Source organism: Mixophyes fleayi, chromosome 9 (assembly GCF_038048845.1).
Source record: "Mixophyes fleayi isolate aMixFle1 chromosome 9, aMixFle1.hap1, whole genome shotgun sequence".
NCBI classification, from domain to species: Eukaryota; Metazoa; Chordata; class Amphibia; order Anura; family Limnodynastidae; genus Mixophyes; species Mixophyes fleayi.
The window spans coordinates 126,793,298-126,818,549 of record NC_134410.1 but is presented as its reverse complement, the minus strand read 5'-3'; the positions used below and the strand labels follow the sequence as shown (position 1 = coordinate 126,818,549).

At 41.3% G+C, this 25,252-nt stretch overlaps 1 protein-coding gene across 1 annotated transcript; it reads left to right on the top strand.

The window, feature by feature from the left end:
- Positions 1–598: 598 nt before the first annotated feature.
- On the top strand, positions 599–20,887 carry TRAF1 (TNF receptor associated factor 1). The gene is made up of 10 exons (XM_075185668.1): positions 599–1,127; positions 5,772–5,856; positions 6,791–6,889; positions 8,123–8,284; positions 11,122–11,193; positions 11,530–11,598; positions 14,025–14,444; positions 15,489–15,666; positions 18,157–18,305; positions 19,828–20,887. The coding sequence occupies exons 1-10, from the start codon at positions 931–933 to the stop codon at positions 20,044–20,046; spliced, it is 1,650 nt and encodes a 549-aa protein (XP_075041769.1). The 5' UTR covers positions 599–930; the 3' UTR covers positions 20,047–20,887.
- Positions 20,888–25,252: the final 4,365 nt, after the last annotated feature.

Below are 25,252 nucleotides of genomic sequence, written 5' to 3'. Positions count from 1 at the left end.
ATACTTGCCAACATTTATTTTTCTTTTTCCGGGAGATGCCGGCTGGGACGTGGGCGTGCAGGGGGCGGGGCGGCGAAATCACGTCATTTTGGCCCCGCCCCCGTGACGGAATGACGCAAATCACGTCATTTTACAGCGGGGGCGGAGCTAAACACCGCGATTCCGGGTGAATCGCGGCGTTTAAACTGAATTTTTCCCACGTCCTATCAGGGAGATTGCCACACTCGTCCGGGAGACTCTCGCAAAATGCGGGAGTCTCCCGGACAATCCGGGAGAGTTGGCAAGTATGCTCTATACTTATATTCTGCCTCTCTGTCCAGTCCTGAGAAGCATAAACTTCTTTCCTGAAATAAATAATTGTAATGTGATTAATTTTATTTGTACTTTTTTAACATAAGTTTTAAAAAACTGGCATCGTTTGCCGATGTAATCCCAGAATTCTCTTGTTAGATCTGTCGGTGATCCACATCTCAGACACCACTTGTACTGCTCTATCCTGTGTACTTTGAATATAATGAAGAGAAAGTGAAAGTTCCTCATTCAGCGTCAGCAAAAAGAGACATTGTTCACGATCCTTCACATCAGGAAGCAGGTCAGTTTTGTCAGTGACAAATAAATATTAAAACACTGTTAACAACTGGAATCTTGTGGAACAATCTCTGGTAATAATTGTATCAGTGTTTCCTGTTAGATATTGTAGGTTAATGTTAAACCGGTTCTGCAGAACAACAGATACAAGCCGGGGAAACACCATTAGTCAGGTGGAGTAATCGGGGGAATTTCAACATTATTTCCCACACACTCACACACGACACTTAGGGACTGTACAGAGCTGGTTAAGGCTGCTGGGTTTTAACACACACAGTTATTTAGAGACTGCACTAGAAGGATATCTGGACCTCAGTGTACCATAGTCTCCTGGGTTCTCATATGATGGCCAAGCTGAAGACTGGCCCTTGCTCTACGCCTGATGAAAACGAGTTTGTGTCTGGTTACCCCACCAGCATCTGTGATGACGTCCCCGGGAACAAGTACCTTTGCTGCAACTGTAATAATGTCCTGAAGAAGGCGCAACAGACGCTGTGTGGTCACAGATACTGCTCGCCGTGCCTGTCCTGGATTGTCAGGTCAGTAATACATACAGTCCATCTAGTCTATTCCACATAGTCAGGTCTGTAAGACAGTCCCTGTTATTCCTGGATTGTCAGGTCAGTAAGATACAGTCCATTTCATCCATTCTGCATAGTTAGGTCTGTAAGACAGTCCCTGTTATTCCTGGATTGTCAAGTCAGTAATACATACAGTCCATCTAGTCTATTCCACATAGTCAGGTCTGTAAGACAGTCCCTGTTATTCCTGGATTGTCAGGACAGTAATACATACAGTCCATCTCGTCAATTCTGTATAGTCAGGTCTATAAGACAGTCCCTATTGTTATTCCTGGATAGTCAGGCCAGTAACGGATACAGTCCATCTTGTACATTCCATGTAGTCAGGTCTGTAATACAGTCCCTTTGTTCTTTCTGATTAGTCAGGTCAGTATTAGATACAGTCCATCTTGTACATTCCATATAGTCAGGTCTGTTATACAGTCCCTATTGTTATTCCTGGATAGTCAGATCAGTAATAGATACAGTACATCTCATTCATTCCGCTTAGTAAGATCTGTAAGACAGTCCCTGTTGTTATTTCTGAATAATTAGGTCAGTAGTAGATACATTCCATCTCATCTATTCTGTATAGTCAGGTCTGTTATACAGTCCCTATTGTTATTCCTGGATAGTCAGGCCAGTAACAGATACAGTCCATCTTGTACATTCCGTATAGTCAGGTCTGTAATACAGTCCCTTTTGTTCTTTCTGATTAGTCAGGTCAGTATTAGATACAGTCCATCTTGTACATTCCGTATAGTCAGGTCTGTTATACAGTCCCTATTGTTATTCCTGGATAGTCAGATCAGTAATAGATACAGTACGTCTCGTCCATTCTGCATAGTAAGATCTGTAAGACAGTCCCTGTTGTTATTTCTGAATAATTAGGTCAGTAGTAGATACAGTTCATCTAATCTATTCTGTATAGTCAGGTCTGTTATACAGTCCCTATTGTTATTTCTGGATGGTCAGGTCAGTAATACATACAGTCCATCTCGCCCATTCCGCATAATAAGGTCTGTAAGACAGTCCCTGTTGTTCTTTCTCTGAATATTTAAGTCAGTATTAGATACAGTTCGTCTCGTCCATTCCATATAGTCAGGTCTGCTATACAGTCCCTTTGTTCTTTCTGATTAGTCAGGTCAGTAGTAGATACAGTCCATCTTGTACATTCCATATAGACAGGTCTGTTATACAGTCCCTTTGTTCTTTCTGATTAGTCAGGTCAGTATTAGATACAGTCCATCTTGTACATTCCATATAGGCAGGTCTGTTATACAGTCCCTTTGTTCTTTCTGCTTAGTCAGGTCTGTAGTAGATACAGTCCATCTTTTACATTCTGTATAGTCAGGTCTATTATTCAGTCCCTATTGTTATTCCTGGATAGTCAGGCCAGTAACAGATACAGTCCATCTCGTCCATTCCATATAGTCAGGTCTGTCATACAGTCCTTGTTGTTCTTTCTTAATAGTCGGGTCAGTAACTGACAGTTTATATTGTCTGTTCTGGTTGAATATAGTTCATCCGTTGTATTGTGTATAGCCAAATTACCAGTAGATACGATCTATCTGGAGTATGTGCAGACTTGTCAGAAATAGGCAATGTTTAGTCAGATTAGTAACAGATAAATTTATAACTATTAACGGCTTGGCCACACCTATAGGCTGGTAAATGCCCTTTCAGGCACTAACGATTAAAAATACATTAAAAATTAGCAGTTTTATAGACCCTTGTGTTTTAAAATGCTGCACTTAAAATGTCACGCGGCACGTCCTATTTCTCATGTGTTGACAATAGATTGCATTAATAAAAGAGCAAAGCATCAAAAGCGCATAGAAAACGCATCACTACACATCTAATACATGTTAGTTTTCAGTTTTCTAGCACATGTGTAAATCACACGTGGGTTTGCTACTCCTGGCCTATTAAAAAAATATAAACAAAGGGTTCTTAACTTGTGAACCGGGGACCAAAACATGGGACCCTCTACTGTTCCTATGACCTTTAGTTCGAACCTGTTAAATAGTTTTATGACAAATTGATATGCTAATCACAATTTAATAATGTTATTATTTTGTACAAGTCCCCAGTTACCTAACCATTATATTTAAACAACAGTATAGACAAATTTTAGGCAACAGTAAGATTTTAAATTAAGTTTATTGTTAAAAAAGAAATAAATACATTTATTTATGATCCAAAGACATCATTAGTATCCAGGTTGTAAAACATTAAGCCCAGAGACTGACTGATCTTATTCCTGGCTGTCTTGTATGTCATCGAGTGGTTCGATTGTTTAGACACACGTGACAGTATTTACATGTACAGATATCACATGGTGCTCACTCTTACCAGGAACTAACACAAAAGTTGGATAATCTTACATTACATCACTCAACACGAGGAGAACTTGTGACTATCTGGTTCCATTTGGATTAGAATTTGAGCCAAGTTTATGGTTCGATTTGGATTAAATTTCGAACCAGATTTATGGTTCCATTTGGATTTAAATTTGAGCCAGGTTTAAGGTTCGATTTTGATTCAAATTTGAGCTAGGTTTATGATACAATTTGGATTAAAATTTGAGTCCCGTTTATGGTTCAATTTGGATTCAAATTTGAGCCAGGTTTATGGTTTGAATTGGATTAAAATTTGAACTGGATTAATGTTTAGTCTCTGAAGAAAACTTGGTCTAGGGGTAAGTGTTTAAACCTGATTTAACCTATCCCTGTGCTAGACCTGTGAACAATTCTCATCCTCTTTTTCCCACTGGATTCTCACCGAATAGCCCCCCCTCTATTTGTTGCCCTAGACCCATTTAACAAACACTGTTCTTTTTATGTGACGACCCCCCCCTTTCTCACCCCATAACATATATAAGATAGATAGCATTACATATTCCAGTTTGTTTATCTATGTAATTGTTACTGTTTATATGGTTTTCACTAAGACTACATCCTGTATTTTCTAAGTTGTCTCCTATATTTGGCTGTAATCCAAGTTTGTTCAATAAAAACCCCCCAAAAACCCAACTTGATTCAGGCTCCAATTTAAGAGTCTGGCTAATGTTAGGACGATTTAAATGTTGATTCTTTTTTAATTTGCATTTTACTGTTAAGAGAAAACCATCCCACGGGAAAAAGGACACCAGGGGTCCGAGCTAGGCAGGGTGTCACAGCAGGGCAGAGTGTCACAGCAGAAGTTATCTGCTCTATTCCAACCGGTGAGTTTGTACGCTCGCCCGTACTGGTTGGTTGGCTGATTGGCTGCTCCTATAAGGGGCACTATATAAACAATAGTATTAATAGATGTTCTCCAATCCATACTACATAACTTAGAACTATACTGGTGGGCCCAGAAGTCTGTGACCTCTATAAAGGTAACTAAACTAAAAATACCATGTTGGGAGATGGGAAACATAATTATTGAGGTTTTGCAACAGGCTGTACACAGTTTACATTTCATTAAGGTCAAAAGTCAAGAACTGGACAGTTACTGTATAACAGTGAGGGGCAACCTGATACACTACGGGGGCCACCCGGTGTGGCCCTCTAACCTTCAAATGGGCAGCACGTTACCTTTAATCTCAGTAGTAAGATAAAACATTAATTTAATCAAAGAAAGAGACACCTATCTGTAATAACATGTCAGCAGGCATTTTACACACGTGTAACACGCTATAACAGATATCTGCTAATAAATTAGGACGGAGCTGGGGGCCACAGGGGACGGCTCGGAGGGCCGCCAGTTGCCCATCACTGCTATATAATGTATATATGTTACTGTAGTTATACGGGTTGAAAACACAACCCTGGCAGACATTGATACAAGAGGGGAAAAAATAAAATCAATCCAATGAGCAAATACTGATCAGTACGGGTGGGAAATAAATGTATTAATAAGTGTGCGGGAGGGAACGTAGATACAATGTATCACAGGAAATTGAAGATACTAACAAAACATTTTTTTATTTTTGCTTTTTAATTGTCTGACATTAATATTGCATTGCTCGTCATTGGGATTACGGTGGCCCTTATTGCTCTTCCCCATAATCCCTGTATCTCCTCCCCTAACTCTCCTGTCAATCTTACTGAGACATGAGAATCCTCTCACAAGACAATACCTTGTGGGTGTGGCCTAATGGTGATGGGTGTGGCCAGGTCTGGAAAGGTCCAAAAATACTTCATGGAGGGATAGATTAATTTCAGTGCAATGTGTCTCCACGGAGCGTGTTGGCTCAAAGCTGAGAAAAATGAGCAGAGATTTCTGCACTGAACTGAATCTGCCCCAAAGAGGCGCCAGACGTAACCCCCTGAGATTGTGCTTAGGGAAAGAATTTAGCATTTTATTTAACTGTGAGAAATTTGACAATCCTATATTCTAAGTAACTCCCCCATTGGCGGTCACTCCCGTACCATCAGAGTCTTCCTGCGCTACTGTCTATGGTATTTACCGACTGTAAGTTTAAGAAACTACTGCAATTCACCAATTAATAGCCATATTGTATTATAGCTATACTGTAATCATGTATTTAATTCATTCATTATATAAGCACGTGTGACGTAGGTAATAAATATCTTATAATAAAAGTAGATCTCTGTCGTATATTTTCCTGGACAGAAACCACAAACGACCGATTTGTCCCAAGTGTAGCAAAGAAGACCCCGATTCTCTGACCGAAGATTGCTATTTAACCGAAGACCGGGTAGGTTCCTGACCAAGCCAGGAGTTGACGTTTTCTATCTGTCTGAAATTACAGACTACGCCCAAACCATTCATGTTGTGATAATATATTCCTGGGAGAAATAAACGGGAGATAGGGAAAAACCACATGTAGACCTACGAGCTACAGCATAAAGACAACTTGTTCTATTTTATGGTTGTGTTCAGGCCCGTCCCTAAGGGCCGCTCGTTGCTGACACAGCACATATCAAACAATGTTGTCTTTCATTAGCAAACACAACTGAACTTAAGGATTGAGCAAAAAAAAAGTTAAATTGAGGTTGGCAGATGTTAGAAGCTAGTAATCAGCAGCTGGTTTTAAAGTGGCTGGGTGAGGTCTACCTGAGAAACAGGATTTACTGAATGACTGAGTGAATGAATGAGTGGATGAGTGAGTGAGTGAGTGAATGAATGAATAAGTGAATAAATGAGTGATTGAATGAATGAATGAAAAAGTGAATTAATTAATGAGCGAATGAATGACTGAGTGTATGAGTGAGTGAATGATTGAATTAATAATTGAATGATTGAATGAGTAAATGAATGAATGAATGATTAAGCAAATGAATGACTGAGTGAATGGGCGAATGAAAAATTGAATGAATAATTGAATGAATGAGTGAATGAATGAGTGAGTGAATGAATGAATGATTGGTGCAGTAGCATCGCTCTATTCTGTTCTGTGAAAAAAGAATAATGACACAAAATGGACCTTGGCCTGTTGTTTCTTCTGATGCATGTATTTCTTATCACCTTCCTACTCTCTCCCCCTCTTCTGTTTCTCTTCGTTGTGAGACTTTCCTTTTGACTGCATCCTGAAACTCACCCATAACTTCAAGCCTTCTCGGGTTTTCTGTTGCAGAAAGTCCCTCTCGTCATTTCGGTAGGGTGATCTTTATACGTTGATTCTATTTTAGGCCTTCAGCGATGCCGCTATTAATAAAGAGATCTCAGAACTGAGAGTGCACTGCATGACGGCGGGGTGCAGCTGGACTGGGGTCCTCAAAGACTATGATGTAAGTTTAACTCTTCTGCTCCGTTAAGCTCTGCAGATAATTATTTAAAGGGCTCTGGTCGCTTACATAGGGTGGTTGCAGCCGCTTGCAGGTGAAGATAATATTTAAGATCGCTAGAAGCCAGCGACAGCACTTGAGCAATTGCTCCCACAAAGTGCCTCCAAGAGATCACTGGCTTCTAGTGAATTAATAGGCTTCATTCTCATACTTGACTATTCTCCCTGAATGTTCGGGAGACTCGCAAGTTCCAGGGAGTCCTCCCGGACTCCTTAGAGATCAGGCCGCCCTCCAGAATCCCTTCTCTCCTTCTTGTAAAGAAGGCACGGCTTGATGGCATCATACGCATCACTATGCCTCAACGGGCGGGTCCTAATGATGCGTCTTGCGCCATGATGGTTCAGCCCCCTGGAAGGAGGGATGTGATGACATGAATTGCGTTGTCAGGCCCACCCTACACTTGCCCATAGGATCGCCCATCAGGGATCTCCAAAAAGTACGTGCCCGCTACACTATGGGCAAAGGTGCAATCCTAAAAAATTATTTTCTTATAGCATAGTAGTCCAATTTTTTAGGGTTAATCAAGTGTGCCTGCATTAATCTGCAGTCTACTCTCCCGCAAGTTCATGTTCTTCTAGATATATCACTGATTGCATAAAATCTGAAAGAAAGTAACTTAAAATAATTCTTAGAAGCTTTTTATTTAAGTGAAGGTTACTGTATTGTGTACTAATTATTTCTATATACTTTAAATAAACATAACGGTGAATAAAAAAGCGAAGGACTGCAGAGGTGTAGCGAGGTTACCCAGCAGCCAGGGGAAAGATACATGTGCTCACAAAGCTGCGTGTGCTCACAAAGATGTGTGTGTTCACAAAGATACATGTGCTCACAAAGATACATGTGCTCACAAAGATGCTTGTGCTCCCACGTCATCACATGATGTCACAAACAAATCACAGCGCTCTGTAGTTACATGTCTGTTCTGTATGTCTGTGTGAGTGTTCACATGCAGGATGGAGAGTCCAGGGGTTCACCAAATCCTAATCTGACGACTTGTGGGTAGCTGCGGATCCCTCGGTCGCTGGAGAACCCTCCATATTACTGTTACAATATTGTAGCCAGGCAGAATGGAAATAGGATTAGGTTTAAATAACAACGTGAAAGGCATATAGTACTAACATCATAAGTTGTTTCCATATTGAAGCACAAACCATCCCCCCTTTAATGTTGCAGGATCACCAACACCTCTGTGAATACGCCCCGATACCGTGCATCACCGGCTGCGGCCAAACGGTTCAGCGGAGACATCTGGCCGACCACTTGGAAGGCGAATGTTCAAATTACACCACAATGTGCCCAAATTGCTCCAAGAGGGTCTCCAGTCACGAAAATCCAGTAAGTACGCCAACAGGTATTACACATTAACCGTTATAGCCGCAGAAGGCAGATTTGTCGTAGATTGGCTCAGCCAATGGAGACTAACGCAAGACGTACCGCGCATTATAGACAGTACATCTGGAGAAAAACTCAAAGTCAGGGAGGTTTCTCTCTATATCAATATAGCAGAAATGTGTCAGGTTTCAGAGCTGTGAATGAATACAACCAAAAGCCTTTAGCAACCAGCTAGATAGATAGATAGATAGATAGATATGTGTTTGTGAACACATTCAGATATATTCATTTCTGGACAATATGTTCCATAACAGAGCTCTTATGTTATATGCCGGTGGCTCTCCAGCTGGTGCTGAACTACAAGAGCCAGCATGCCCTACACCAACCTCTGGATTATGGAGTGACATAACAAACACTTTGTAAACAGTTTTAGGTTTTCCCGAGGTTCGTAGCCATACCTCTCAAAGTGAAAGTTGTTTACTGAATTAATTTCAGGGAAATAAAAAAATACAATAAAATAAATAAACACTGAGGAAATGTTGAGAGCTTTTCATAAGTTTAGAAGTTTCCAGGGGACAGAACTGAGAGCGTCAGTGAATGCCCCAAACCGAACTTCCTGTTAGCAGCGAGACTGGAGAACACAAAATCTTAACGGGGTTTTCCACCTGCAGATAAACCTTCCTGGTTCAAACATGTTCTGCAACGATTACTAAATATGTGACGGACGTCTGCCTTGGGCTTTATCACCCACTCTCTGTGTTGGATGCAGTCCACAGTTTTGAGCTGTATGAGAATACACAGGAAACAAAAAAACACAGAAAGAATCCAAAAAGATAAAAGGAATGTGCATAGTAGAGTTTGCAGGAGAACATGCGCAAATCAATAAAGTTGTCTGAGGGTGCAGCTAAACAACTCTGATTATTTTCATTATTCATTCTTACTCCCCCAACTCTTCATATTGGGTCTGATTCATTAAGGAACGTAATTGCCGCCACGTGCCGTATTTTGCCTAAAATCGCTTTGAGCATCTCACAGGTACATGATTTTCAGTCATATCACTTCCTCCAGCTACAGGTCGGGTGTAAGTACTGATTACTAGTGATGACGGCTGTGTATGCAGCTAGAACATGTGTTTGTATCAGGGGCAACTGTAAAAATGTATTTTATGTACAATGTGCATTGAGAACATACTAATAAATCAAAAAATGTAAAAAAAACACTTTTTCTGAATGTTTTGCTATTAATGACTAAACAGTATTATTATAACAGGTGTCATTAATAGAATTTATTTTTCTGTGCGTTCTTTTGTGACTTTATATTCCACATATGTATTGGACGTATCCTTCAGTGTCTGTTAGAGCAGAGCGGACCTAGACCTGTATTCATCACCAGACGTATCATTATATCCGCTCCTTGTTGAATACGGACTTGCAAATGTCCGATTACGTGCAATTTAAAAAAAAATAAAAAATTCAATATACATTCATTTTGCGCGCCTTAATGAATCAGGCCCATTATATGTATGTGTTAGGAAAAGGGAAAGTCATATAACCCCTATAAAATTATAATTGAGTCTATTCCCCACCTATCAGCACGCAGCTCTGAAACTTCTAGAATGGTAAAGACAAAAACATAAAATTACGTTTGGTTGATGAATAGATAAGTGCGTCATAGGGGCAGATTCGATTCTGCGCAGGGAGCCGCGGAACGTCGCCTCAATGTCTGGAGGACATAAGGAATCTCCTCTCGTTTTTCTGCGGACATTTGTGGGTTGCGGACGAAAATGAGTGGAGATTTCAGTCAGGACATGGAGTCGATGCGTCTTCGTGGACACATCGCGCTGCACTGAATCTCACCCATAGTTCATTATTGCAGATTATTGTGTATTTATAGTATGTATGCTACTTGCGTACAGTATACTTACATATTTATAGCCATACCGTTTCTTTCACGAGACCAATTCCTGCTGCAATAGGGGGTCATGGTGTCAGAATTTGGGATCTAAAAAGTCCAGAGGGAGCTGAGCATGAATATTATTTATACCACCAGAGAAGATTTATCTTACATTCTAAAAGAAAAAGAAGTGGGGGTGTTGCCCATAGCAACCAATCAGATTCTTGCTGTCATGTATCTAGTGCATTCTAGAATCTGCGAGCTAGAATCTGATTGGTTGCTATGGGCAACACATCCATTTTTCCTTTTTAGAAGACTGGGGCAAGCGCAGGATTTGTAGAGGGGGGTTTCCACACCATGCCACCAGTGGGCGTGACCAGCATGCATGGGGGTGTGGCTATAATATAAGACAGTGCTTGGCTGCTCTTCAGCTCTTCCTATTCCCATAATATACATGGGCAATGCTGCATGCACTACTGTTAGGTGCACACAGCTCTCCCTTTTCAAGCAGAGCCGTGTGAAGCGGGGGCAGGGTCCAGCCACCTCAATTACACAGTGCCCCATCATCATCATCATCATTTATTTATATAGCGCCACTAATTCCGTACCGCTGTACAGAGAACTCATTCACATCAGTCCCTGCCCCATTGGAGCTTACAGTCTAAATTCCCTAATATACACACACACACACACACACACACACACACACACACACACACACACACACACACACACACACACACACACACACAGAGGGAGACAGACAGACAGAGACTACGGTCAATTTTGATAGCAGCCAATTAACCTACCAGCTTGGAGGGGGAACTTCCAGGCACTAGGAAACCACCCTCTCTCTGTAATTGGATATATTGTTGGGCATATTGTAACCCTCTAGCGATACTCACCAATAATACTTCATAAATTATTACCATTTTATATAATTTCAGAAACACAATTGTGAGAAAAGTTCACCTGAGAATCAAAGTCACAGAAAATCAGATCTTCCGGCCAAGGGGAAGGTGAGGAAATCACTGCATTTAAATAAATTCCAAAAGAACAATTATTTTAGGAATTTGTTTAGACTCCGTGGCAAAGTGCTAGAGTCATGCAGATAAAGTATTTTGGTAAAAAAATATGTAAATTTCAGAGTAAGTGGAAGCTTTCTTCCTCCATTGTAGAAGTGGGTGAACTGCATTTCAACACTCTTTCAATGTCTAAACAACTCTGCTCATTCGTGATAGAATTCAAAGGTTGTTCACCGCTACCTGCCATATTTATATGAACAGCTACCTCTTCAATGCAGAGACACATGTTTTCATTCATGGTAATTAATACAAATCTTGAAATCCTTACAGAGCCACAACACTGGTACTGCCACCTTGAAAGACAAGTGTCGTTTCTCAGCGGTTGGCTGCACATTTAAAGTAAGTGTGACATTCAGTGGAACATAGCACAATATGTGTAATATTAATGTACAACTAAAATGTCTCATTGAGCAATGAAAGGCTGAGATTGTAGGACAAGTCAGCTTCAAATCTCAATTTATTACTGTAAACACTGAGCACACAGAGGGAACACAGGTTCAAGTCATTCAAGACGACATTCTCAACAAACAAGTTTCATATAGAAGATGCATTTGACACCACAATCTTCCCATAGAACCAGATCCTTAAATCACTACTTTCTGCTGTTGGAGGACCCTGCTCCTTTCACTATATAACTCTTAGTCTTCCCACTTACCTCCACACTGTAACACTGCCCCTGTCCTCACTAACACATCACTCATCTCCTGATATACTCTGTGCTGCTGGAGGACCCTGCTCCTTCCACTATATAACTCTCAGTCTGTGGCTTCCTGCTGCCTCCATTCCCCTCCTCACATCATGTCACTGCCCCTGTCACATGCAACCCTATGCCCACTAACACATCACTCATCTCCTGATATACTCTGTGCTGCTGGGAGACCCTGCTCCTTCCACTATATAACTCTCAGTCTGTGGCTTCCTGCTGCCTCCATTCCCCTCCTCACATCATGTCACTGCCCCTGTCACATGCAACCCTATGCCCACTAACACATCACTCATCTCCTGATATACTCTGTGCTGCTGGGAGACCCTGCTCCTTCCACTATATAACTCTCAGTCTGTGGCTTCCTGCTGCCTCCATTCCCCTCCTCACATCATGTCACTGCCCCTGTCACATGCAGCCCTGTCCTCACTAACACATCACTCATCTCCTGATATACTCTGTGCTGCTGGGGGACCCTGCTCCTTCCACTATATAACTCTCAGTCTGTGGCTTCCTGCTGCCTCCATTCCCCTCCTCACATCATGTCACTGCCCCTGTCACATGCAGCCCTGTCCTCATTAACACATCACTCATCTCCTGATATATTCTGTGCTGCTGGGGGACCCTGCTCCTTCCACTATATAACTCTCAGCCTGTGACTTCCTGCTGCCTCCATTCCCCTCCACACATCATGTCACTGACCCTGTCACATGCAGCCCTGTCCTCATTAACACATCACTCATCTCCTGATATGCTCTGTGCTGCTGGGAGACCCTGCTCCTTCCACTATATAACTCTCAGCCTGTGACTTCCTGCTGCCTCCATTCCCCTCCTCACATCATGTCACTGCCCCTGTCCCATGCAGCCCTGTCCTCATTAACACATCACTCATCTCCTGATATACTCTGTGCTGCTGGGAGACCCTGCTCCTTCCACTATATAACTCTCAGCCTGTGACTTCCTGCTGCCTCCATTCCCCTCCACACATCATGTCACTGCCCCAGTCACATGCAGCCCTGTCCTCACTAACACATCACTCATCTCCTGATATACTCTGTGCTGCTGGGAGACCCTGCTTCTTCCACTATATAACACTCAGCCTGTGACTTCCTGCTGCCTCCATTCCCCTCCACACATCATGTCACTGACCCTGTCACATGCAGCCCTGTCCTCATTAACACATCACTCATCTCCTGATATACTCTGTGCTGCTGGGAGACCCTGCTCCTTCCACTATATAACTCTCAGCCTGTGACTTCCTGCTGTCTCCATTCCCCTCCACACATCATGTCACTGACCCTGTCACATGCAGCCCTGTCCTCACTAACACATCACTCATCTCCTGATATACTCTGTGCTGCTGGAGGACTCTGCTCCTTCCACTATATAACTCTGTCTGTGACTTCCTGCTGCCTCCATTCCCCTCCTCACATCATGTCACTGCCCCTGTCACATGTATCCCTGTTCTCACTAACACATCACTCATCTCCTGATATACTCTGTGCTGCTGGGGGACCCTGCTCCTTCCACTATATAACTCTCAGTCTGTGACTTCCTGCTGTCTCCATTCCCCTCCACACATCATGTCACTGCCCTGTCACATGCAGCCCTGTCCTCACTAACACATCACTCATCTCCTGATATACTCTGTGCTGATAGGGATCCTGCTCCTTCCCCTATATAACTCTCAGTCTGTGTCTTCCCACTTACCGCCATTCCGCTCCTCTCACCACACTGCCCCTGTCTTCACTAACACAGAAGTGGACAAGTCACTCTCGCCCACAAGATCAGCATTCGTATGTCCTGAAATAATCTGTGCCACTGTGAGCACTCCATTCATCTGTTCGACTAGCTTTTTCCAACCCCCATGCATTTCAAAACTGTCCCTCATCTAATGCATTCTTAAAAAGAACATAATTTGTTGTGTAAATCTTTTTAGAATCTAGCGCAACACAAATAGAAGTTATTGATGTAAAAGAAACAACCATCTACAGAGAGTGAATTTCACTTAATAAAACCAGTAATTCTTTGCAATGATGTTTTTAAAAACTCCACTTTTCAGGGGAGCAAAGACAAGTTAAAGGAACACGAAAAATTGTCCTCGGCCGCCCACTTAGCGTTGGTTATTCCCGTTATATTGAAATTAAAAAACAGTCTGACGGACCTGGAGGGGAGTGAGAACGGACTGCACGACAGCTTCACAGGACCAACAAGAAGGGCCCAGAAAGTATTTTCCAAACTCCAGAACGGAGAGGCGAATTTTGTGAACGGGAGTATTGACGTGGACTGTTGTCACCAAACCGGAGGCTCCCCAATGCCAGAACTTTTCGGGAGGTTATCTCTACTGGAGACGAGGATTCAGGTGTTCGAAAACATCATCACTGTGCTCAACAGGGAGATTGACAGCTCCAACGCCAAAATAACCGCAGCCCTGGAACAAAGGGACGAGGAACAAATGAAAGTAAAAGCCTGTGAAAAAAAGGTAATGCACAAATTCGCTTTCCTCAATGACAGCTATTATGTGACTATATGCATCACACTACAAAATATTCACAAATATAGTCAGAAATCACTATTGCACAAGATATTCGAAAGTTTCGCTGCCTGCCTCACCTCTAGGTGGCGCTGGTGTTGTTGCCATCTAGGGAAATGGATTTTAGTGATCACAAACCACTTCTGTGTTTGTCCTCAAGTTGCAAATACTCTGTAAATGTTTATCTATTGTTTAAAAGCAAAACGAATACTGTGTTTAAATACGTCGTCTAAGTATGAGATTGTCTAATTCAATGTTTTCCTAATATACGAAGAAAAATAAGTCGCTATCAGTAATCCTCATGAGATTTCTAAGCTCAGATAAAGGTTTTTTTAAAAAATAAATGTTCTACTAATGGATTTTATTTCATCTTTTCAATATAAAAAAAATACATGAAGCTCCGGATTCATACCAAAATAAAATAAACATGTTAAAGAAACAAAAAAAAACATTTTATTAAAAAAACAAACAAACAATAAAAAATAATAATTTAATAATACATTTTTTACCCGCTATCTCGCCTCGCTGAACTGTATGGGGAACCCCGTTTAACAAGTACCCACGGCTATTGCGTGAGGTTACCGCCACAATAAAACTGTTTTATTTATAAAACTAAAGCATTTTTTCTTTTACTTTTAAATAATGTTATTTATGATATTTATTTATTTTTTGCTAAATTTTTTTTTTTACTCTGGGACTGAAAGCCAAATTCTGAACACTACCTGGCCAGTCAGAATCACCCCGGTAACCTTTTCTAGTGGATACCGCTGCAATTTATCGCTCAAGTTTCTCCAGGTAGCTGAGTGATCCGCCGTCTTTGTGATAATGGAGCTGTAAGAATAAAAACAGATAAAAAATTAATTTTAAAAGAATTGCCGATTGAATTAAAATGTTTAATTGATTTTCTTCTGCACCATGGCGAAAAGCAGATGAAGGATTGCGTTTCACCATTCAGAAACCAGAGCATCAACCTTTACTCGTTATCTCTCTCAGATTGCCAATTTGCGCCACGCTTTGGCCACCAAGGACATGGCGCTCAGTGACTTGTACGTGCGTGTGGCGTCCCTCGAGCATGCTTCCTGCGATGGGGTATTTTTATGGAAAATCTCGGACCTGGCACAGAAATGTCACGATGCCATCACAGGAAAAGCCGCCAGTCTCTATTCCTCAGGTAACTATCGCTGATACAACGCAAAAGCAGCCACCTCGTAGACCGAAAACCAATATTCATTACAATTTACTAGGACGCAGTAATATCACTGAAACGCGAGGCAATTTATCATTCTCCTGTATACGGAAACATTACTTATTTTAAAGAGAAGGGGAGAGAGAACAGATTTTAAAAATTACTGCAATTTATTGTGAATCCAAAACAATATCTGATATACATCTTAGATAGGAACAAGGTTCTCATAATCACAGTCACATATTTATTCTCCAAAGTTGCACAACTAACATTTGGTAACTGTCACAGCTTCCCCAGACGTTCCAGTGATGTAACAGTAAATGGCGAAACGCGTTTCAGAAGTACGTCAATGGATCATTGTGCAATGAATCCACAGGGCTTTCAATACTCTAATACAGAAATTTGATTGGTTGGCAAGCTTGGGAATGCCATAAGCAATTCAATAGTTAAAACCTACAAATTTATAATTAAATCACTAATTTAACATTGGCTAGATTAAATATATTAAAAACATATATTGCATTGTTTTTACAATATTTGAAAATGTGTTTAATAGATTTAATCTGACTGATGAGCTAATTATATGAGTGATTTAATCATAGGTTTTATATATTGAATTACTAATTGTGGACCAATGAGGTAGCTGTATTTAACAATCATATTAGGTGCTTTATCAATTTCTTAAAGCCCTGTAGATTCAATCCATGCCGAGCTATTGAGCTAGGGACTTAGTTCCAAAATGCGTTGACCAACAGGAACGTATGGTAGAATGAATGAGGGACTGCAGTCACAATTATCGAATTTCCGTTCTGGACATTGTTTAGGATTCATAATAAATTGCAGTGATTTTTAAGATTGGTTCTCTGTTCCCTCCTCTTCTTATAAGTTTTACTCAAGATTTATAGAAAAGTGAAAATAAGTCCTATATTGATTTTCCCTTTAAGAACTGCAACATTCATTATTTAAAACATTAGTGGGAAATTATTCGGTTAAGGGCCATAACAATTTAATTGCAAAAAAAGCATTTAGTGGTGTTTTGTCTACAGTGTGGGATTGGAGCTCTGCCCAAACGCTGCGGTGCTAATTTAAGCTGTTTATGGTGCTAGAGAATTACTTCAAATCCGATAATTACAATGAGTCACCTACTAAGTAAAACATATCTAACATTTCCATGGTTTTCAGAATCTCCTCACATTGTACTCACAGAAGGGACAAAAATCATAGCGGTAACGAGAGTGTAGACAGAGTATGAATATTATGGAGGTATAGAGAGTGCAGACAGAGTATGAATATTATGGAGGTATAGAGAGTGCAGACAGAGTATGAATAATATGGAGGTATAGAGAGCGCAGACAGAGTATGAATAATATGGAGGTATAGAGAGCGCAGACAGAGTATGAATATTATGGAGGTATAGAGAGTGCAGACAGAGTATGAATATTATGGAGGTATAGAGAGTGCAGACAGAGTATGAATATTATGGAGGTATAGAGAGTGCAGACAGAGTATGAATATTATGGAGGTATAGAGAGTGCAGACAGAGTATGAATATTATGGAGGTATAGAGAGTGCAGACAGAGTATGAATATTACGGAGGTATAGAAAGCGCAGACAGAGTATGAATATTACGGAGGTATAGAAAGCGCAGACAGAGTATGAATATTACGGAGGTATAGAGAGCGCAGACAGAGTATGAATATTACGGAGGTATAGAGAGCGCAGACAGAGTATGAATATTATGGAGGTATAGTGAATGCAGACAGAATAAGAAATATTATGGAGGTATAGAGAGTGCAGACAGTGTAGGGAATATTATGGAGGTATAGAGAGTGCAGACAGAATAAGAAATATTATGGAGGTATAGAGAGTGCAGACAGTGTAGGGAATATTATGGAGGTATAGAGAGTGCAGACAGAATAAGAAATATTATGGAGGTATAGAGAGTGCAGACAGTGTAGGGAATATTATGGAGGTATAGAGAGTGCAGACAGTGTAGGGAATATTATGGAGGTATAAACAGTGCAGACAGAGTATGAATATTACTGAGGTATAGAAAGCGCAGACAGAGTATGAATATTACTGAGGTATAGAAAGCCCAGACAGAGTATGAATATTACGGAGGTATAGAGAGCGCAGACAGAGTATGAATATTACGGAGGTATAGAGAGCGCAGACAGAGTATGAATATTATGGAGGTATAGTGAATGCAGACAGAATAAGAAATATTATGGAGGTATAGAGAGTGCAGACAGTGTAGGGAATATTATGGAGGTATAGAGAGTGCAGAGTAGGGAATATTATGGAGGTATAGAGAGTGAACACTCACCATTGTGAGCCTGACTCTCACCTTACTGGGCACTAGAGAGCGTTATACAGTGAGCAGCCAGTAGTACAGATGTCACTGTTGTGAGCAGTACAGAGGTTTATAGTACTATATGATTCCGCTCACTGACCTGTCCCTACTCCTATCCCCAGCATTCTACACAGCCAGGTACGGCTACAAAGCCTGTCTGCGGATTTATTTAAATGGAGACGGTGCCGGGAAGGGGACCCACATCTCCCTGTTCTTCGCTGTCATGAAAGGAGAATGTGACGCTTTGCTCCCGTGGCCATTTAAACACAAGGTAAGTGCTGCACACAGTCATCCTCTGTCCGAGTGACTGTGACTCATTGACTGAACGGGGAACAGAAAAGTGGCCTCATTATCATGTCATGTGACCTGGAGGGGGCTAATTATAGCAATCATAGCGGAGTGTTTATATTACATCAATATCATTTACTGGCTGCAAAATAACATCTTTATATCCACAGAATCATGTGCACAATATAAAGAGGGAGATATTTTCATTTGTCGCTTCTGTTGTTGGTTATATGGTTATAATGGTTCTGTCAATGTTTGTTTCACACAGATGTTGTTGACGTGGCGCTCCATTTGTGGCACTACAAGTCCCAGCAGGCTGCGACAGACAGCAGTTGGCAGGGCCTGATTATCCATTAGGCTAACTGGGCTGCAGCCTAGGGTGCAAGGGTATTTGGAAAGGGGGGGGGGGGGGGTAATAATTTTAGTGTGCAAAATTGTGACAGAGAGAGGTATAAATTGATCTTTATTTTAAAATATAAGAGAATAACTGTTCTCCAAAGTAAAAGGAAAACATGAAAGAAAAATGCAGTAAGATTTTAATCCTGACGACTGAAGTCATTCTAGGACGGGCATAGAGGATAAGCGCGTAGGAGAGACAAAGATGGCGACAGGGGCAGGCGGGATAGAGCCCCTCCACCCTCACGCCTCCATTCTGCTATACAGATCCGATCTTAATGAAAATTACATTATTTCAATTTAGTGTTTTTAATTTATTTTATTTTTTTTAAAACAGGAACAGAATAATATTTTTAATTAATATTACAGTATTTTTAGCTTTTTTTTTAAAAAAAAACAACAAATAAACAATCAAACTGGAAACACTAGTTCGCTGTTCAAGGTTCCCGCTCAGCGGTTCGCAATGAAATGTAACATATTCGAGCCAGTTGAGCGCCGTCAAAACTGTTTGACTCGTTTTTTAAAAATTTCAACACACATTAGAATTTTAAAACCGACTCGCGGAACCTGTTGGAGCCTCTTACTTACTGGTGGGCCGCTCTAGTCACCTCGCAGAGGGGCGTTGTGTGGGGACGTAAAGATGGCATGGGTTCCCTATATGTGGCATATGAGTATTTTGTGGCACAGAGGAAGGGACAGTGTGAATGACAATGATATCTCTCATTACCATGGCTACACACTGTAACTGTGAGTCAACACTTCCTCCCGACCCTCTCCCAGACAATTATGGGGGAAAGCAAGGAAATGCGCCAGTCTTTCCTCCATATTTTTGCCTTACTTCATAAAGCCCATAGTGTTTTCTTGCCCTTTTATCCTTTCTCCTGTTTGCTGAGATGAGGTGACCCATAGGAGGGTCTGAAAAGCAAACTTTACGTTGACTTTAAAATAAAAGGTTTATAGCTATAGAAAGCCATTAGAACCGGGGTGAATCCTTAGTGAGCTCCTAGCCCTAGATTGCATATACCGCTTGTCTAGTTTCCGAGTGCAGTCCGCCATAGTGTCTGTAAAATAGAGGTTGTCACTAACGGTTTCATGTGCGTCTCTTCCAGGTAACCTTCATGCTTCTAGACCAAAGCAATCGCGAGCACGTCATCGACGCGTTCCGCCCAGACATCACCTCCGTCTCCTTCCAGCGGCCTGTAAACGACATGAATATTGCCAGCGGCTGCCCCTTGTTTTTCCCACTCACTAAGCTGCAGTCTGCAAAGAACAGCTATCTGAAAGACGACACCATATTTATCCGGTGTATAATAGACACCAGTTCTTAGAGGCGATTTCCTGCAACCGCTGGAAAACACAATCCACTATTGAAACATACATTATATACTGTGTATAAATACAACTATTTATATTTATCAAATAAGAAACTTTGTCCAAACACTGGTTATTGTTATAAACATGTGAAATTTACTACTTGAAATATTGCCATTTATGGAAAACGGAGTCTCTTATACCCAAATTGGCTAGGAGTAGCTTCTGGTTGGTTAATTGTTGGCTTAGAGTAGGTCTACCTTTTGGCAATGCCGAGAAAAGTAATGTCATTTTGGGAGCAGTCTCTGTAGTAACAGCAGTAAATGTATTACCACTGAAAAGAATGCAAATGTTCTAAAGGTGAAACGTAAGTATAGCAAAGATGGTGAATAATATATTAAAAATAATACAGGGGGACATAATGTCCTGCCTTGTTATGTGAAGAAATATTTTACTTTCTCACATTAGTAAGAGCTGCCAAGTGTGTCTCTTGGGGAGGATACTGGTAGCTTAGTGAGAACAAAGCTGTTTCCATAGTGACAGAACACTTGCTCCAAACAGATTAATGTTAGCATAGGTGACTTGTTAGTTATACAGGCATCACTGTAAAAATGCAACAGCGCAGATTCCACTTGTATGGCAGTAATCTGGTCCTGGGACTGACTCCAGATTACAGCACTCAGACAGCTCGTACCTGCCAGCTCATCTTCCACCATGTCAAGTGGCGCCCATATAATTAACAAGTAACCCCCTCCCCAGATAACATCGATACACTCCACCTCCACAAATAACATTGATACACTCCCCCTCCCCAGGTAACATTAATGCACTCACCCCTCCCAAGATAACATCAACACACTCCCCCCTATCCGGATAACATTAATACACTTCCCCCTCCCTAGATAACATTAATATACTCCCCACCCAAGATAACATTAATATACTCTCCCCACCCAAGATAACATTAATATACTCCCCCTTCCCAGATAACATTAATACACTCCCCTCCCCAGATAACATTAATTCACTCCCCCTCTCCAGATAACATTAATATACTCCCCCTCCCCAGATAACATTAATATACTCCCACCCCAGGTAACATCGATACACTTCCCCCTCCCCAGATAACATCGATACACTTCCCCCTCCCCATAACATTAATACACTCGACTTCCCTAGATAACATTAATACACTCCCCCTACCCAGATAACATTAATACACTCGACTTCCCTAGATAACATTAATACACTCCCCTACCCCAGATAACATTAATGCACTTCCCTCCCCAGATAACATTAATTCACTTCCCCTCTCCAGATAACATTAATACACTCCCCCTCCCCAGATAACATTAATATACTCCCACTCCCCAGATAACATTAATTCACTCCCCCTCTCCAGATAACATTAATACACTCCCCTCCCCAGATAACATTAATATACTCCCACTCCCCAGATAACATTAATTCACTTCCCCTCTCCAGATAACATTAATACACTCCCCCTCCCCAGATAACATTAATTCACTCCCCCTCTCCAGATAACATTAATACACCCCCCCTCCCCAGATAACATTAATACACTCCCCTCCCCAGATAACATTAATACACTCCCCCTCCCCAGATAACATTAATTCACTCCCCCTCTCCAGATAACATTAATACACTCCCCCTCTCCAGATAACATTAATACACCCCCCCTCCCCAGATAACATTAATACACTCCCCTCCCCAGATAACATTAATACACTCCCCTCCCCAGATAACATTAATTCACTTCCCCTCTCCAGATAACATTAATACACTCCCCCTCCCCAGATAACATTAATACACTCCCCCTCCGCAGATAACATTAATACACTCCCCCCCTCCCCAGATAACATTAATACACTCCCCTCCCCAGATAACATTAATACACTCCCCCTCCCCAGATAACATTAATTCACTCCCCTCCCCAGATAACATCGATACACTTCCCCCTCCCCAGATAACATTAATACACTTCCCCCTCCCCAGATAACATTAATACACTCGACTTCCCCAGATAACATTAATATAGTCCCCCACCACAGATAACATTAATACCCCCCTTCCTCACTAGGGGGTATTAATGCTATTAAGGGAGGCACTCCGGTCTCTTCACCAGCCATTGTGCAGAGCGGAAGAAAGGAAATATAATAATAATAATTAATTATGAGAAGGATTATTTTATCATATTCCATGCATGATAATTGTCATTTTAATCTACAAGCAGTGATACGCTTCACACAGCAATCCTGTGCTCCCCAGTAATCACACCTTCACATTTAAGTCTGTAAAATGTGAATTTTTGGTGTCACAAGGATCACAGTATCATAATACAGAATTAAACTTTGTATTGAACAATCAAGCAGAGTGTAACGCTCCATTTTTAGCGATGAGATGTCACTTTCTTTAATTGTTTATTTATTTGTGAAATATTTTGCACTTTGTGATATTAAAAAAAAATACTTTGATTTTTGGCGCTTTATGTTCCTCGCTCAAAATTATTAGCCGCCCTGGTATTTTCCGTGATGTAGGTGGGGAGGAAGTTTATAAATAGAGCTGGTGTAGACTGAAGACTGACTCATCGCTACCTCTCTCTCTGCCTTCAGTGTCATAAAACGCTGCACAGTTGTGGTTGTCGGCAGTTTATAAAACCATTCTGTCTTATACAGGACGGCGTAACATTCAGGCTGCAGAATATTCTGCTGGAAATGAATCAACAGAGTATAACGTACAAGTAATGTTAATACAGAGTAGCAGTGATCAGCCCTCTTCCATCTGGGACTACGTGTCTGTGTGTCCCTCGTTCTGGGACCCCAAATTAGGATGTACCCTACAGAATGTGTTCACCATCTGTCAACAGGGCACCCCAAAAAACAGATACCGGGCCTCCAATTGAGATCCCAAATTACAGTTACGCACCTCTGATATAAAGGACAACGTGTCCTTATTTATCGTATATACTCCAGATACAAATATATAAGAAGTCACCTGAGATTTCTATACCAATATATTTGAGGTCATGGAACTTTCTGAAAATCCTGAATGCTAAATAATACAGGATATGTTATACATTATAATACAAATATTTAATAAGTTACTTGAAATATTAAGTCACAGAATTATATTTGGTACTGGTTGGGACCAGTGTAGAAGGTGGTGGGTCCAGTGTAGAAAGGGGGTGGGGCCAGTGGAGATAGGGGAGAGCAGAATCATAGGTAGGTGTATGGATTACAGTTAGGAGTGGGTGGATCTAGTGAAGAGGGGGTGGAGACACGAGAGCAGAATCATAGGCTGGTTAATGGGTCACAGTTAGGAGGGGGTGGACCTAGTGAAGAAGGGGTGGAGACACAAGAGAGCAGAATGATAGGCAGGTGAATGGATCACATTTAGGAGGGGGTGGAGCTAGTGAATAAGGGGTGGAGACACAACAGAGCAGAATCATAGGTAGGTGTATGGATCACAGTTAGGAGGGGGTGGAGCTATTGAAGAAGGGGTGGAGACACAACAGAGCAGAATCATAGGCAGGTGAATGGATCACAATTAGGAGGGGTGGAGCCAGTGTAGAACGGGGGTGGAGAAATTGGAGAGCAGAGTTAGGAGGGGGTGGAGCCAGTGTAGAAGGGGTGGAGACACAACAGAGCAGAATCATAGGCAGGTGAATGGATCACAATTAGGAGGGGTGGAGCCAGTGTAGAACGGGGGTGGAGAAATTGGAGAGCAGAGTTAGGAGGGGGTGGAGCCAGTGTAGAAGGGGGTGGAGACATGGGAATGCAGGATCCTGAGGTATATAGATGGGTCAGAGTTAGAAGAAGGGGTAGAGAGAAGAGTGTCATGGGGGTTAGTCTGACACACCCAAAGAAATATGCCAAATTGTCTGACATTGGGGATGTGATTTCAGCCGTAACTTTATCGCAGAATAATTCCTTCACTAGTGTCTGGAACAATTACAATAGACAAAAGCTCGTCTTTAAAATAAAGATGCAAGAAAACACAAGACACATACAGTAACTAATAATAATATTCTAAGGAAGACAGATGAACTGGAATTAATACTGTGGTAGGAGAACTGTGATGTAGTAGACATGTAAGAATGTATCATGTTTATGAAGGATCAAAAGCCAATCACAGGCAGCCAGTGCGGGAATATGCCTGTGATTGGCTGCTGGTGAAGGTGACTCTCAGTTATAGTCATCTAGTGGTGAATTTTAGAAGATTTATTGCTGGGACATACGGACCATTTTTCTAAATATTTATGTCCGTCCTGTGTATCCAGGAACAAATTACGAATTTCAAAAAAATACTAAATTCAACCAGCTAATGGTCAAAGCCCGAGCCAATATCCTCACCAATAAACTCCAAACAGGCAAATGCTTGAGAAATAAAATGTGTCTAATAAGAAAGAACTAGTAGTAATAAAATAAAGCTACTTGAAATTGTTAAGACTGAAAGGAAACGAGGATACATTAAAAAGCACAGGGGAAAATGACCAAATCCGTTCTTATAAGTAAATGTGAGTAACATGATCTATATACAGTGATATTAAAGACATGAGTCCATTCTATCCTTATCCTCTTAATGTCCACCATGGAATTATATTGTATTTTATTTGCTGTTAGATTCTGGCTCTATCGCCAAGTAACGGATCTGCGTAGCAGCTGCTACATCCTATTATCTCTCATCAGCTAATACACCGCACTCTTCCACTCTCCTTCATGTACTAGTTCAGACGAGCATCTCATACGTCCCATCCTTATTGTGTTACACGTACATTGCGAAACAAACCTGTGCGCCCGGAAGAGGCCGCCGCGGCAACTGCCTTTATTTCAACAAAACAAATTAAAGCTGCCACTTACAGCTCAACTCTGTTACATATCAAGGATTAAAGGGAAGAAGTGGGATTGTAGAAAATACAAGTATAATGAAATGATCCCTCTTAACCTGACCGCGGTTTGTACGCAGCGCTGCATAGAGGAAGGTCTGACCTCAGCCAAGTCGTTCTCTGGACCAATTCAGGGATGAGAGGTTGATATCAAACTACACAAAAAATCTTAAGTGCGTCTAATACATCTGCTCTAGTGTAAAACACAAACAAGTAGGTGAATATAGTCCAGGGATTTATTTCTTCTAAAAAGGAAATGGAGATGTTGCCCATAGCAACCAATCAATTTCCAGCTATCATTTATCGAGTACATTCTA

Bases quoted from the DNA above. Each gene is read 5' to 3' on its own strand.
- TRAF1 (XM_075185668.1), top strand. From the start codon at position 931: ATGATGGCCAAGCTGAAGACTGGCCCTTGCTCTACGCCTGATGAAAAC. The intron at 14,445-15,488 runs GTAATGCACAAA...TATCTCTCTCAG, and splicing joins TAAAAGCCTGTGAAAAAAAG to ATTGCCAATTTGCGCCACGC. The intron at 15,667-18,156 runs GTAACTATCGCT...TCCTATCCCCAG, and splicing joins CGCCAGTCTCTATTCCTCAG to CATTCTACACAGCCAGGTAC.